The 16,560-nt window shown below is 35.8% G+C and overlaps 1 protein-coding gene across 1 annotated transcript in view; it reads left to right on the top strand.

The window, feature by feature from the left end:
- The window catches only part of LOC129220000 (serine/threonine-protein kinase BRSK2-like), a 49,783-nt gene extending 41,727 nt beyond the window's left edge, over positions 1 to 8,056 (top strand). The window contains exons 16-17 of the mRNA XM_054854326.1: positions 4,008 to 4,224; positions 7,080 to 8,056. Coding sequence (XP_054710301.1) covers positions 4,008 to 4,224; positions 7,080 to 7,483 — 621 coding nt within the window. The 3' untranslated portion in view covers positions 7,484 to 8,056. The remainder of the gene's footprint in view (positions 1 to 4,007; positions 4,225 to 7,079) is intronic.
- Positions 8,057 to 16,560: the final 8,504 nt, after the last annotated feature.

Below are 16,560 nucleotides of genomic sequence, written 5' to 3'. Positions count from 1 at the left end.
AAAAATGCAGCCAAAATATGAAAGAAAGTTTTTATTTTTCTTTTAACACATTGTTTTGCTTATCAGCTTGTATAAGGGAGGTAATTTATTTACAATTTATATACATAGATTGTGCTTCTTAAGAGTGCACAGTACTGCAAGATTACATGAAAACTGACCAATGTTGCAACTTTTTAATGTGGCTGGAGACCTAAAATTTCATTGCAGGTTAATCTTTGAAAATTTAAATTTTTAGCAAAAGTTGAAAAAAGCAGCCTTTACTTCCTGGATGATTCAAATAATCTTGCTTTTGGGACAAAAATATGCTTAAAAGCAATGCTAACTGAAGTCGATAGAAAATAAAATTGGACCACTTACTTTGCCTCCTTAGCTAATCAGTAAGTATCAGAATTCAAAGTTTCACTGCAGTACCTGGAAAATTCCGAAAACGTGGATAGGCCGATTTGTGATTCCAAAATTAATGACGTTTTAAGATAAGATGAAAAAAAAGCAAGCCGTCAAAACTGGCGGCTTTTTTCGAAGTACCTTACTAAAATTTATTATCTGTAAAGATATTTCTTTGCATTACTAATGGTTAATTTTATTCAAACAATGAGTGTTGTATTTTCAGGAAGTTACGTAAGTTTCAGTAAGTTTAAGTTTTCAGTTGATTAGTGCTAATTCTATATTAGCTACCAGTTTGTTCGGCACTCTTGGCTTCCTTAAGAGGTTTTCAACCTCCAGCTCAGTCACTTCCTATGCTGAGCTGATGATGCTAATAAGCACGAAACTGCAGTCCTCGGCTGGAATGACTGAGCTGGCGGTATATTTCCCCCATGAATGGGTTTTATAGTCCATCTATTACACACTATTCACGAAAAACAAAATACAAATAATTATTGCTTAGGCTTGGAGGGAAACGTCCGATAACTCGAAGGTTTTAGCCGGTCCTTTGATACTTCGAGTTATCTAGAGTTGACTGTATTTTGTAAGATAAAAATTAGAAAACTGCTGCCATCAGAAAGAAGCATTGGAGCTTCTACAGTTCTTTCTAAGTCGAATTGGTAAAAAAAAAATGTGAAGTGGCACACAAATTTAAAAAAAAAAAAAAAATTTGAATTTTGACATCTTGAATTCAAATTATGTTTTTTGCAATCACGAGTGTGTGTACGTATGCGTGTGTGTTTGTGTGTGGGGGGTATGTGTGTTTGTGTGTAGGGGGTATGTGTATGTGGGTGTAGGCATGTGTGTTTATGTCTGTATGTATGCATGAATGTGTGAGTTGTTGTGTGTATGTTTTTGTGTGAACCGCCCATGGTATTTTACAACAAGTCCGGGAGGATCTTTTCGGCACAGCCCAAGATCTTATGAAACTACTTATCCGTGCTTCATGTGTGGCTTCAGAAACCTTACTTTTCAGTAGGGTCACGAGATCTTCCTTGAATCCGACAGGTGCAACACCGACATAGCCTCCCCTTCCCCTATTTCAGATTGTTTGGTCTTAACTTAAGACGAGGTACTCCAGAATCCACTGCTGTTACTGGACTTCCTCCAGATCTTTAGCTTCATGAGGATCAACAGCAACACTTCAACCGTGGATTGAAGCATTCTTAGAAGAAGGTTTTGACTGGCGGTTTGGCTGTCTGACCGAAGATCAAATTATCTGGTGGATTCGGGCGTAAATGACAGTACTGATTGTACAGGGTGGTTATGAAATAACGTGAGGTGTTCAGAGCCCTCTAGCAAGCGAAGTATTGGACGAAACATTGCCAAATTTCATGAGCATACATAGCATACCATGGGATTTCAATTTCTACAATAAAACATAGTACCAAAAGTCACCACCAGGGGGAATTTTGGCGTTGCATAAGTGTATTACTTGAGAATACTGAAGAACTAAATGCCAAAAAAGCAGCACACATCAAGTTTTTTGCTACAAATAACTGTTGCTTACACATGAGGTTCAATAAAATCTACAAGAAATTTCTATTTGTAACAAGATTTTTACCAAAAGTCGTCAGGAAGAAATTTCGGCGCAGCAGCAAGGATTTCTTTCTGAGTAATATTCATGTGAGGTAGTGCACCCCTCCCCCATGTTGGGCTTTAGGGACTGAATGTATGGCGGCAACATTTCTTTAATAGCAGTTTTATTAGTCATGCATTTCCTACGATGTGGAGACTGTGGTCGCCCAATCTTTCACCTTGTGGTTTTTAACCATAGGGATTTCGTAGCGGTGTAGTGTATCTGCGACATGTTCCCGATATCTCAACTTTCAAAACCAGAAAAATGTTACAGGTAGGCGAAATTAATCCCCCCCCCCCGAAAGGTGTGGAAAATATTGTGCTTTGTATGCAGTACCTGGAAAATCTCGATGTTAGTCATATTGAACCTCATTTGTTGGTAAAAATCATAATTTGTGAATAAAATTGATGAATATTTTATCAGTTAGCGTTTAATCCTTCAATAGTCACAGTAATACACCTTTTCAACGCCAAACTTTGCCCTGAGGGCGGTTTATGGTACTATTTTTTTTTTTTTTACTTCCTTTTCCAAAACAGGACGTATTGTATTCGCGAAAAAAATTTCACTCAAATTTCGGCCTTAATTTCCATTTTTCTCACCCCCAAATTAATGTTGAGTTCTTTTTTCGAACCGATCACACGTGGATATATGCCTAGGAACCTACAGACACTCGAAATATCCATTTTGACAACCCCCGAGTTAATTACAACGAACTTTCTCGTGACGTCTGTATGTACGTATGTAGGTACGTATGTGTGTATGTATCTCGCATAACTCAAAAACGGTACGTCCTAGAAAATTGAAATTTAGTACGTAGAACGATCTCTAAAGAACGAAAAAGGTTTCATTTCAAATGTGTAGTTTTGTATTTTCTTTTGGTTTTTTATGCCTACATTTTTCATTCTCAAAATAGAAGAAGAAAAGTAGAAATACATGTTCTCACCTTTCAAAGGACGTAATGCTTGTCATATCAAAGTTCTTATTAGTGCTCCCATCCACCTCAGACGTCCTGTTGTACCACAATGTACCACAGTACCTGAATGTACCACAGTTTTCATTTTTACTTCCTTTTACAAAAAAGGAAGTATTGTATTCACGAAAAAAATTTCACTCAAAATTCGGCCTTAATTTCCATTTTGCTCACCCCCGAATTAATGTTGAGTTTTTTTTTTTTTTTTTTCAACCCGACCACACGCGGATAAGTGCCTAAGAACGTATAAAAATCCGAAATATCCATTTTGACATTCCCCGAGTTAATTACAACGACTTTTCTCGTGACGTCCGTATGTACGTATGTATGTAGTGCGGATATGCGTACGTGCGTATGTATGTCACATAACTCAAGAACGGTATGTCCTAGAAAGTTGAAATTTGGTACGTAGACTCCTAGTGGGGTCCAGTTGTGCACCTCCTCTTTTGTTGCATTCGGGTGTTTCTAAAGGGGTTTTTTGCCCCTATTTGGGGGGAAATCATTAATAATTTCGATGTATACTCAAGTGGTGTTACAATTTGGCGGACACTTGGCGATATATCGCCACTCTTTTGGTCGCCCAATCTGGTTTCGCCAGATTTTTTGGCGGGAAAATCATTAATAATTTGGGGGGAAATCATTAATAATTTCGATGTATACTCAAGTGGTGTTACAATTTGGCGGGCACTTGGCGATATATCGCCAAATCTGGTCGCCAAATCTGGGTCGTGGTAAATCTGGTTTCAATTTTGCCACTGGTGGTGATATTTAGAGAGTAAACTATTGAATCACATTAAAATCGCCAATAATGGGAAAATGACATTAAAATTGGAGTAAAAGGAAGTTATGTGATGCACACATCAGCTCGTTTATTTCAGAAATCGAAATCCCATGGTCTACTGTGTATGTCCATGCAATTTGGCAATGTTTCGTCCAATACTTCACTCGCTAGAGGGCTCTTAACACCTCACGTTATTTTATAACCACCCTGTGTTTTGTGCGACGTATAACATTGTGTTCATTGTCACCCCCCAGATTGCAGACTTGTGCCACAGCGTCATCTCTCCGATGTCGTTCCGGGTGGAGTACAAAAGGGCCGGGGGTCCAACGATGTTCCAGAGGAATGTCCGCTTCCACGTGGATATAGCGCTGGTCAGTGCGGGCACCCACGACGGACCCCTCAGTGCTGTAGAGCGGAGAAGCAGCACTGACAAGCCCGCCGTCTATTGCATCTCTTTTACGCTCATCTCCGGTAGGTTTCCGCGATCTCCTATAGCCTAATTCAACTGCTCCTTATTTTCATCATGCAGTGCTTTTCACAAACCTTCAACATTCTTGCTAAACGTTAATGTTGAAATATCTATAATCGCACTTTAATTGGTTAAAGTAAACTTGGTTCAATAACGTTTGCTATTGGTCAGGGTTTACTTGAAGCTCTCTTCAGAGGTTCTTAATTTTCTTAAGTTAATCCTTTTCTTTTGTCTATATTTTATTTATTTATTTTTCATTGGTTGTTTTACATTACATGCATATTAACTGTTTAACTTACTAATCCTGGACTAAAACTATAAATAATCTATGTGCTTACTCTGCTTTGGTTCTTTGGTTATTAAGTATTAAATATTTTGTCATTGTTTATGTAGATAGTTTCTTCAGCATTAATAAATGTGTTTTCGATCCACGGTATGATAATCATTTAATGTTCTCAACAGTTACAAGGGGTCTGTGCAATAATACGGGGATTCAAGCAAAAATTGGTGCATTATGAGCCTCGGTAGAAGCAAGTGCCAGTTCGTTCATGGGACGATCGCTCTAGGTAGTGTCGCGCATTTGAGCATTCTTCTTGCTAAACCTAAACAATATTCTAAGAAGTTAATCACTGATTCAATCAAAAATTTGAATATCCAGATGGGCCTCAACGGCAACAAGCCCAGATATATTTTTGAAGCAAATTAATCTGAAGGAAATTGCACAGTCAAACTATTTTTTAGTAAAGAGTGACTTGTATTAAAGTTCATGTGATCATACGCCTTTTTTTTGTTAAAATTACTTCTGCGACATCAAAGCTAAACTAGTTGGTTGTGATAATCCATGAATTTAAAGTTTCTCCAAAATGTTCAGCCCTTTTCAAAATAGACCTGAATTGCACAAAGCGAACGTTCTACACAGACAAGGTCGAAAAAGTCGCCAAAGCCGTTCTTGAAGTTTTCGTCTCAGTTTGACTCTCTCTCTTTTTTTTTGTATTTCATTTTGTACATGCCATACGACAACATCAACAACAATAAGTTGTGGTTATACGTATGCGTCTAGCGTTCAAATGTAGAAGAATGTTGCATGGTAATGATAGTCACACCATACTTGTTTGTTAGAAGTAGGCTGAAACCGATCTCTCGTGAATTTTCAAGCACAGTCTTGCTCATTCGCATGAGTTTCATCAAAAGCCAGCAGCATCAAGCTATACGCTTATTTTGGTCATAGTGGATTGATCGGTAAGGTTTTGGACTTGGTAACTGGAGAATTGTCGGTTCAATGCCTGCGGGTCGAATATTCTCCGTGTACACTGATGGTAACAGATTTACCATCAGTAACACTTTGTATACACTGATGGTAAATCTGTCGTGGTCAACAAAAGTTCTCCATGCTCCCATTCCAAGTCAACATCTCTGTGGGCGATGGATCAGGATTTTATTGGCTCCTGATCTGGATCAAAAGACAGAGTTGTCTTCAGAATCCCTCCCAAACGTTTAAGCACATATGCAGTGACAAGTGCGAGAGACACTAGAGTACGAGGGGGGACCCAAAAGTAACCGGATTTTTGTTCTAAAATATTTATATATCAGTCTATTCACAAAATTTCTTTTGTCTCCTTCAAAGTGTTCGCCCTTACATGAAATACACTTGTTAATTCTTTTTTTTCCAGTGTTAGAATCCCCCCCTGAAACTCTTTAGCTTTGACCATGTTCAGTGTCAGTTGCGAAGCAGTTTTTACAGCTTCTCCATCATCAACACGCTTCGATTTCAGAATTTTTTTTCCACCCTCGAGAACAGAAAAAGATCACATGGGGCTACGTCTGGCGAATACGGGTGTCGAGGAACGACTGGCCATACTTGACAGGCCAAGTAGCGGTTAATAGTGAAGGCTGTGTGCATGGGCGCCCATATAGGGGGTAAGGGGGGGCTCGAGCCCCCCCCCCTCTTTGAAATGAGAACTTCATTGCTTTTAGTACTTTTTTCTTTACAAAAATGTAAAAACATTTCTTCACCAGCCATTAATGAATAAGTTATTAAAAATGTCAAATTTTAATGACACTAATCTGTCCTGAAATCGGTTTCTTGGCTGTGTGTACGGAAGTGTTATCATAGTGAAGGAACCATTCTTCTGATCGCCTGCGCGAGCTCCAATTCATTCTTGTTTCTTCTGGTTTCGTCAATCGTAAAACGACGACTCTCGTTGATTTTTTGGCGGATTTTTTCAACGTTTTCTTCATTTCGAGACGTTGAAGGGCGCTCAGAGCGAGCATGATCTTCAACATTCATGCTACCACGTTTAAAGCGGCCAAACCCCTCAAAAACTTATGTACAGCTCATAGCATCGGTCTTGAAAGTTTGTTGAAGCATTTGGTAAGCTATTCCGTTGCCGACTTTTCAGGCAGGAAGCAAAATTTCAAGCTTACAGTTCGCTCTTTTAAATCTGCCATGATACGGTCGCAGGCGGAAAGCAACAATACCTAAAAAACCAACACTACGATCAGACGTTATCAACTAAACTGACGCCACTTGCACAGCTGGTTTGTGAAGGTCTCTACTTGAGCCATCTAGCTGGAGAACACTCTACTACATCTAGGATTGGCATCGCACCATTAGTCCAGTTTCTTTTGGGTCCCCCCTCGTATAGTGTAGTGGGATCCAGTTATTGAACACGGACACAAATGCTGCTCGAACTTAGCTTGCGGCTAAGTTCGAGTAGATTAGAATGCTACTTTGCGACATTTCTACGTCACAACCGATAAATTGACCGAGAATCTCGATCTCGCAAGCTAACGAGCTTGGGATGACCGCCCAGCTTTCTTGAAAATGTATCATTTTACGATTGTTTCTTCCTTCCAGGGCCGATCCGACGCTTCAAGCGCATTTGCGAGCACATCCAGGCGCAGATCCTGGGCCGCCGTCCTAACCACTCGCCCCGGATCAGCCGCCGCCCGACCGCCGAGTTGAGCGAGAGCAGTTCCTGCGGCTCGGAGAGCATGAGCCCCACCCCTTCCAGGTACCAGGTCTCGGTCGTCAACGACGACATGGTCGTGGGCGCGACTGCGCACGGGCACGGACCGGCTGCCTCGGCCGCCATGTCCCGATGCAAGTCGGACCAGGACGCCACGGCGGACATCTTCGAGAGGGAGGCCAAGATGGTGACGACCTCCCACCGGCGTGCCGCCCCCGATGACGTCAGGCCGCTGCTCAACGGGCGGCGGATGAGCTACGACCTCAAGAACCCTTCGAAGGACAAACTCTGATGGCCTCAGAGGGACTGCTCGTTCAGGAAAATCAGCTCTTTCAGAGGTTGAAGAACAACGACAGAACAGGATCATTTGTTTCGTTTCGGGAAACACGGGCTCGTTGTTGTTCCTCGGTGAAGATCGGAACTCTTTTACTGGCATCGTATGCTAATTATATAGATATCGTATGCTATACTAATAGGATTCGCGCTCTTGAGGGCCTTTGCCCCGCGTCTGAGCAGCTTGAGTTGGTCATGTAGTATCATTTGGAAGTTACACTGAGGTGACGAACAATAGCCCATAAGGTTCTGTACATAGCAAATTTTGCCTGCCAAAATACAATGTCAGAAAGATTGTACATAACGACACATATATGAATTTTACTGGGATTGAACAATATTTAAACTAATTACACGTAAAAGGAAAGCCGAAACTACCCGATTCAACACCTGAAACTATCAGGTTCACATCCCAAATCTCTGAATAAGAACCTCGCACACGTGGGCTAATGTTTCTCACTTCCTTGTATAAACCATGTTCCCCAATGGTGGTTAAAAGAAGGGTCAACAAATAGTAGGTACGTATCGAACACCCATACTACTTTGCCTCTCACGATCGAAAACACTTTTAAAAAAAAATTAATGATTCGTTTTAAAAGTTGCGTAGAAAATCAAAAAAAAAATTACCTACATTTTATTTACAACTCAGTTTGAAATCCACAATACATTAGTACCAAGTGCCAAGAGCACACAGCAATCATTACATTTTGTGTATATGTATATTTGAAGTGCCACATGGTGGGGCAGTGAGTGAATGTTATGTAATGTTCCCTTTGAAAAATTTGGTGGTTCGTTCGACCCATCCGCGTAGCATAATTCATTCACCTGTTCCGTTGGGAGGTTCCTTGCCAGTTTACGATAAGAAAATAATCTCAATTATTCTTGTTCAATGTTTGATGAATGTCTCACCGGTTTTGATTCCATTAGTTTCCATTCATTTTAATTTTATTTTCAAAATACAAAAAGACTTTCAAGATGTGTCCCATCTTGCTCTAGGGGCATAATTAGCCGATGATCCCCGTGCGAAGCTAATTAGATCATGAAGCTATTTAATGTTTTCTGGGAAAATGTTAAATAAAACAGTACTGCTATTTCGAAATTTATTTCGTTGTTTTTCTTACATCTTACTTAATTTTTTCGTACGATTTTATGAATTAAAGTGTCAAAACTTGCGTTTTGTAGTATTTTTTAAATAGTGCGAATATTTGAGCAAAATTTTCAGGAAAACACAAATTTAAATCACAGCCCAAAAGTACTGAATATGAAAATAATTTTTTAAATTCACAATGCAAAAATTGGAATTTGCTAGTAGACCGTAAGGTGATCTACAATTTTATTTCCCATTTACCCTTATAAATTACCATTAGAGCGAGTCAAAACGTATCTAACTTAGACTGAAACTAGGCACATGACTTAGAAAATACTGCTGCTACTTTAATCCATGCAAACATGCCTGAAGAAGGAAAAAAAAAAATTCCCTGTAGAATGCTTTGAAACTTATTGGTCAGATTGTTTTATTGTCATGAGCTAAGTAGAGTGCTTTTCTATACAGTTCAAAGATGAGAAACCCAGGTAAGCACCCTTCGTTTCAAAAACGTTGTAAAATGGTTGATAACGTTGTGACAACCTTTTTAAAACGTCTAAAAGTTCCCTGTGCTACCTGAGAATATGAATGCACATTAAAAGCGATTTTTCTTTTTGAAAAGCTTCGTTACTAAAAACTTTTAATTTGTGAAGTGAGTAAAAGTTCAACAGATCGGTTTATCGTTTAAAAGAGTGGTAAATTTGTATTATAAATGCTTGAGGAAAATAAAGAAGAAAAGGAAAGGAACTGCAAGTAAAAAGGGTTAATGTAAACGGCTGTTATTATAGGGTTGACAGTAGTTGCTAAGGGACAGAACTTTGATTTCAAAGTTCAAAGCGCTGATTTAAATGTTTTAAATTAAAATTTAAATGCTTAAAAATATTTAACGATTTATTTTACATCCTTAAATCAGACCCATATTATTAAATCCAAGTCAATCTATAAAATTTCAAAAGTTTTTTTTTTCTCCTTTTCCTTTTTTTTTTTTTTTTTTTGCAATTGGATACCTTTTAGTGTATACTATCACGTAACAAAGCAATTTGTAGCCTGTCCAGCTCGATCAGGTTGAAGACTACAGCTAAAAATGGATTTTCTTTGATAAAAAAAACATCATGTGCAAATGCTTTTTGTCCCTCTTTAAATTTTCAAAAAGTAGGTTGAGCTGGTTTTTATAGAAGCACCACAAATGTAAATATCTGTGAAATAATCTTGTTAAATAGAAGTACTGCTGATTTAATATGATAAATTATCTTTACAATTTGTTACCTTAATTGAATAATGCAATGTAATTAACAGCTTGGTAGCGAACCTCTCAACTGAGCTACGGTTTTCGAACGTTTGCTTCTTTCGAAGAAAGAATTGCATTTAAAATGGCGAATAAATAATTTATAATGAATCATGCCAATCATCAAAGTGGATGGAGAGAAGGTTGTTAGATTGAACTATTATTGGCGTTGCCAATTACTAGAAAAGAAATATCGACTGTGTATCTCAATTTATTGTTCACTGTTTCAAGTTGTTTTTACCCCAACTTTGTTAATGAAAAGTGTCGTTACTTTCTAACTATGTGATAATTCATTAGTCTATGCTAGAATAGTTGATTACATGTCGTTGAGTTATGCCCAAATTTTTGTAAATGTTAAGCGGTTAGATTATAGATCGTTGCTTGGCTTTTTCCGCAGTGCTTTGTCAACCTTGAGGAAAGCTTGGTATCAGGAAGGATCATAACAGATACAGAGACTGAAGATTGGTTCTTAGGGGCTGTCTATAAATCATGTCACACGCTTTCAAGGGTGTAGGGGGGAGCGTGAAATTGTGAGTTTAAAACAAGACAGGGAGTGTGACGTCACAGATTTCTTAATAAGAATATATTTAAGAAAAATAGCGTGCCACTGGACAATAGAGAAGGGGTAATGTGAAATATGACCACTTTGTGACAAGGGGGGGGGGCAAAAATGTTGAGAAAACGTGTGACATATCATTTGTGAAAAACCTCTTACTGGAAATGAATGCGAAATCTTCCTAGAAGAACGCTTGGTATCAGAATATATTACCTATTAAAAACAAGCCTCGTTAAGGACTAAATTTTAACGGAAAACACGAGATTTTATTTCATAAATGACGTTTCCACAATCACGTGTGGAACAATTAAACTAATTTTTTCTAACATTTATATATCATACGAATTATTTAGGGCTAAAAGTTAAAAATTTACTGATCAAGTGAAAGTGCTTTACTTGCTTGATTTGTTAAGCAAAAAAAAAAAAAAAAAAACCAGTGTTTCTTTTAAATGAAGTTTAACTATCCCATGCTGGAAAAACTTTTGGACATTCATTTTAAATTTCCCAATTCTAGCAAAATACACCACGAATTTCTTGGTGCACATTTTTTAAACATATAGGTACATTGCTTCCCCACCAATTATTTTTTAGAGTTAATTTCAAAAAGAAACAAGTAGTGGACCATTCCATAGAAAACCAGCATGTTTTCCTGCACGTAAAAGCTCTATATTTAGGTTCATAAGTAATATTTAAAAAACGAAATAAGCAAAAATGTTGGCAGAGAAATCACGCATACATGTGGGATTTCAAAAGATTTTTTTTTTTTCGTTTATTAAACGCTTTGAAGAAGTGACCTTTAAAGCTATCAGTTGCAGGACAAAATATTTGCTTTTTCCGTGAAAAGGCTCATACGCATTCATTGCTACATTTTAAGTCTAGAAGTATTAAAATTTGCATGGAGATTTTTTGTCGGTTGCTATGAATATTAATAAAAACGCCTAATTAGTGTAGGATGGAGATAATGAGTACAACATTTATGTAGAAATCAAATATGTTTAAATCGTAATTTTCCATACAATTAAGCAAATTAATAATACCTTTTTAATCACTAATGAAAACTCAACAACGATACAATAGATTTCCTTCAAACTACTATTCAGTAATCTCAGTCATCAAATTACTGTCAGACCACGGATTGTATGGAAAGGCAAACATCCGTTTTACAGTCGGACGAATCTAATATTTTTTGGGATGTCAGCTTTTGCAGAAGCAGAGTCTCATTTAAATAAGCAGAACATGCGCATCAAATTCTTACTTTCCCTCCTCATTCAGATAGATCAGGGTTCGTACTCAATTTCAGAAAGAAAATGAAGGAGTTTTGGAGGAGTTTTGAAGGAGTAAAATGAGATTTTGGAGGAGTACTAACGGGCTGTCATCAAATGATGTCACTTTTTTCCAACAAATTTGACCCCTTCCCCTTTATCACAAAGTTAAACTTCATCTAACTCCTCCTCCTGTCACGCATCAAATTTTTTTATAAACATATTGTTACAATAATTGTGTGATGTCACTTTTTGTCACCCTCTCTCTTCCCCTTGTCACTATTTCATGAGCTCGTCTCCTCCTGAAGGCATGACATCACTTGTGTATGATTCTTTTTATTTTACAATATCATAACTTTGATTTACTAAACAATTGTTTTTTTAACACAATCACTTAATATAGTACATCTACTTATATTTTTAAATATTTAAATAATAATTAGACAACCTGACTTTTGCTGCTGAGAGTGTGGAGGAGGGAAAAACAGTAATCATAAAACTTGAAAAAAAAAAAAAAAAAATCACCAACATGTTTTACTGAACTTATGATATGTCTTAGTCTTCTAATAAAATTTTCACCTTCAAATTTTATGATTTAACTATAATCAATTTGTAAATCACATCTTTCTGAAAAAAATAAATGCATGAAATTACTACATTAAAATCGCCCTTGTCATGACGTTAGTTTTCAATCAAAGTATTTTAAGTTACTGTCATAGAGGAAGATTATGCGGTATTGGACTAAAAAAGTAGGAGTTTTGAAGGGGTGAAAACAAAATGAAGGAGTTTGAAGGGCCCTTCAAAAAAATTTCCTAAATGAAGGAGTATTGGAGGAGTTTTGAAGGAGCGTACGAACCCTGTAGATTCTTTTTAACTGGACGTTTGCCAATTCCATACAATCCGTGGTTAGACAGAAATATAAAATCAATTTCTTTCAATGTATGCTTAGGTTCCCACCCAGTACAATTCTTCAGTTATATTTTCTCTTGGTAATGATAAATTGAAAAACACACTGCCCGCATAGGAAGACTATTGAGTTTCCTAAAATTTACAATCGTTTAGCACTTATTACTTAAAAGGAATAAAATAAAAATACATAATATCATCTGAAAAAAAAAAAAACATTATTCACTACGTATAAAATAATTTTACAATAATGGAGATGTTTCCTTTAGTCAAAAGCACTACTTTTTGTCATTGAAATATGTAGAATTTTAAAAGAAAAAAAAACATGGACCCAGAAAATACTTTTAATTTTCCCAATCATTTAATTTTTAAAGCGTCTGATCTTTAAACCAAAATGTTTCGTGTGACGTCACAAGTGGTGAAAGCCATCTTGAATCGAAGCGCGGGAGTTGTCTTTTCTGGCAAGATATCGTCTTTTAATGATTTTTTCATCGCGAGTAATTTATTAGCAGAACAAGAATTGTTAATTAAACAAAATATTCATTTAGCGAAGTTTGGCAGTGTTCTGAAACTTCTTCTGTTAATAATAGCGATTTGCTCACTTGTGACGTCAGCCGCGAAAATGAAAACAACGGCTGACTGTCGTTTAAGATCATTTTTTTAAGAGAGAAAATAAGTAAAAATTAAGAAAAAAAGTAACTTAACCCATGCTCTTTGAGAGAAGAATATTTTTTAAAAAAAGGAAACAGCTCAATTTTTTTTTTCTAAATATAAAAAATTATATACGAAAATGTTACTCAGCATGAAAAATACTTCTTGCTCAACTGAGTCTAAAAAAATTCAAGCTTATGATTTTAAAAAATATTTTCTGATACCATTATCATTCTTCACAAAAAAAATTCCAGTTACTGCAAGAATGATGATAGCCATAGAATTCACTATCGAAATATTAGCCATTTTTTCTTGTTCTTAACTGATGGAATTTATAATGTTAAATTTAATTTTATACTTTTATAGCTTTCTAACACAAGTACAAAATCGTATTTATTTATAGTTTTATTATATACTATTGTTTGTTGTTAATATTATATTGTATATTATATTGTGTGTATTTGTTTAGCTCAATTATTCATTAACATGTAATTTGGAAAACTGAAAATAGTTTTTCAGTTATCTTGAATTGAATTTTATTCATACTAAAGTTTGTCAATTAAAGATTAAAGAACTTATAAAATTACAGCTCCAAGAAATCTACTCCCCCCCCCCGTTTCTTTTTTTAAATAATATCTTCCGAAAAAAAGTTTTTATGAATACTTTTAAAGAATTCTGAAATGGAAAAACGAAATGGAAATTAGATGCCTCAATTGCCAAATCGATTAACTCCACTTTAAAAAAAAAAATCCTCATTTCTGCTTTAATTCGCAACACCAATAAGCTATAGGGGGCGCTGCAGTCAGTCTAATGGCGGATGAAAAAGGTAAAACAAACAAATGCCGTAACTTATAACTTGCTTTACGCCTAGTGAATGACAGTAATTTTTCATCGTGTTTGTGGGAAGCTTTCTTTTCTATTCTTCGGAGATTACATTCCATCACAAACTGTCTGAAGCCTGTATTTTATCCCGAAAAAAACACGTGGAATGGAGTGTTTTACCTTTTTCTTTAGTATTGTTAACCACCGCAAGGTAGCGTATTCGAGCTCTGAAGTTGCGAATAGTGCTTTATCAATGCTTAGCATGAGAATTTTATATTAAAGTTTTGGTTCAGTACATTTCTGACCATGTGTTGGCAGAAAATGTAACACAATATCCTATTCACTCCTATGGCTAACACCATCTTTTTCATAACTTTTCTCGACTGTTTGTTTTATGGAGTAAATCGATTTGGCAAGTGAGGCATCCAATTATGAAATTGTATTTAATGCCATTTTTTGGCATAACAAAATTTATTGTTAATTGTATCTACTATTTTAACCAATATTGTGTATTTGCAATGCACGTTTCCGGGGTTTGTTAATTTAAATGTATAGGTTACATTTTCAAATTTTGTACAAACATGTTTATTGCCTTTATCAAAAAGTTAAAATAGTGCGAAGTGCATGAAGTACGAACTTAAAAACGAGCTGTATCGAAGAGCATAAATGTATTTTATAAAAATAACAAAACTAACTTGTTAAAAAAGTATAATAAGCTGGAATAAGTTCCTTAATTATCAAATTCAATTATGAGAAACTGACCATTCATGATTACGAATAACTAGACAATGTTAATATTCCTTTTCGATTGAGCCTTAATGTACTGTGTATTCATACATTTAGGGGGAAATAGTTATTTGTACTTTTGCTGTTCTTTGGAATGCTGTACTAATACTTAGCCTTAACTTACAATATTGTGTTCAACTTTGCAGATGGCAATCTTTTATTTGTATTAGCACTTTTTGAACAATTTTATTTCATTGAGAGTAACAGCACTTATAGTTGTAGAAAAAATATATATATATTGCTTGTTGAAAAAATAGGAAGATTTTAAGGTCAGACTAACAAGTTGCATTTCCTTGAAGTATGAAACTACAGTCCTAAGCAGACAATACACTCGACATACATAATCTTCCATTCAGTTTTCGTGTACTCTTTTTCATGTTCATTTTTTACTTTAAAATCTATTAACTGCTTCTTATTTCTCTTCAGATAAATTTGTAGAATTCTGAAAACATTTTCATATAACTGCATTTCAAATTTGAAAGGTTTTAAATACCATTTGTATAAATATCAAATGATGGTTTAAAAAAAAAACTTAAAAAAATAACTGCTCAAACGCAGAATTTAATAGTATAAAAGACTAATTTTTCCTTATATTAAATTACAAAATATATTTAGAGTGTAGTTGACTGGATTCTTCCCCCCCCCCCAAATTTAATGGTTTTTTTTTCTTTCTAGTTAAGTATAAAGATAATTCGATAAGACATCGAGGGGCCCAAGGCCAATGAATTTTTTGGGGCCCCCTGTTTTCAAGCATAACAATTTTAGTCATTGGATAAAACAGTTTTAGCCACTGACTAAAACAGTTTTTTGCCATTTGGGGACCCCTAAATAGCGGGGGCCCTAGGCCACGGCCTAGTTGGCCTATTCAGTAATCAGGCCCTGACAAGAGTCATGATTCCATGCCAATCGAGACGTTTAAGGAAAATAAAATTTTTTAGTATGTCAAAGAAACATTAGGAATCATAAAATTATTGTGGTTTTATTCAGACCTTTCTGGTATATATTACTTTACAATTCCTTAAAATATTGACTAATTGAATCGGAGAAACAATTTTTTTATGAAGCTAAGCAGTAAACTTTTCATTTTTCTTGTTGCTTTTGCACTCTTAAACGATGAAAACTCAGCTTTCTAATTTTAAGAATATTTTGCAGCAGAAAAAAAAACTTTTTTTTTCAACTGAAAACTTCTGTAAAACGATTCATTAAGTAAAAAAAAAAGATCTGTTCACAAACAACAATTTTGACTTTTGAATAAAAAAATAAAAATCTAAAAGACAAAGCTTGTTAGTCTGACCATAAATGATGTATCTTAGACCTGAATCTAAGACTTTTCTCCTCAAAGATGACATTGCAACACTTTGATTTCAGTATTGACCATAAAAAATATATTTATTACCATTATTAAATAAAGTAGATTTAGTACTTCACATATGAGCCTTTCACACAAACACCATATTGTTGCGGGCTATGCGATCGAGCATGTCTCGAAGATGTGTAATAAATTGTATCATTTGTAAATAATACTATAAGCATTTGCATGGAGATTCTTCATTGCATGGTTCACTTCAAAATAAATCACAGTAGCTATGAATCATCGAAAACCTATGCGCTGTTTAGGCAAACTTACGATAACGCGGTCGTGGCGAGATTTCAGAAATCTTGGCACTACTGCTATTCCAAAAAT

The sequence above is a fragment of the Uloborus diversus genome, chromosome 4 (genome assembly GCF_026930045.1).
Source record: "Uloborus diversus isolate 005 chromosome 4, Udiv.v.3.1, whole genome shotgun sequence".
In the NCBI taxonomy this organism is placed as follows: domain Eukaryota; kingdom Metazoa; phylum Arthropoda; class Arachnida; order Araneae; family Uloboridae; genus Uloborus; species Uloborus diversus.
The sequence above is the reverse complement of the archived record's forward strand: the minus strand, read 5'-3'. Positions and strand labels throughout refer to the sequence as shown.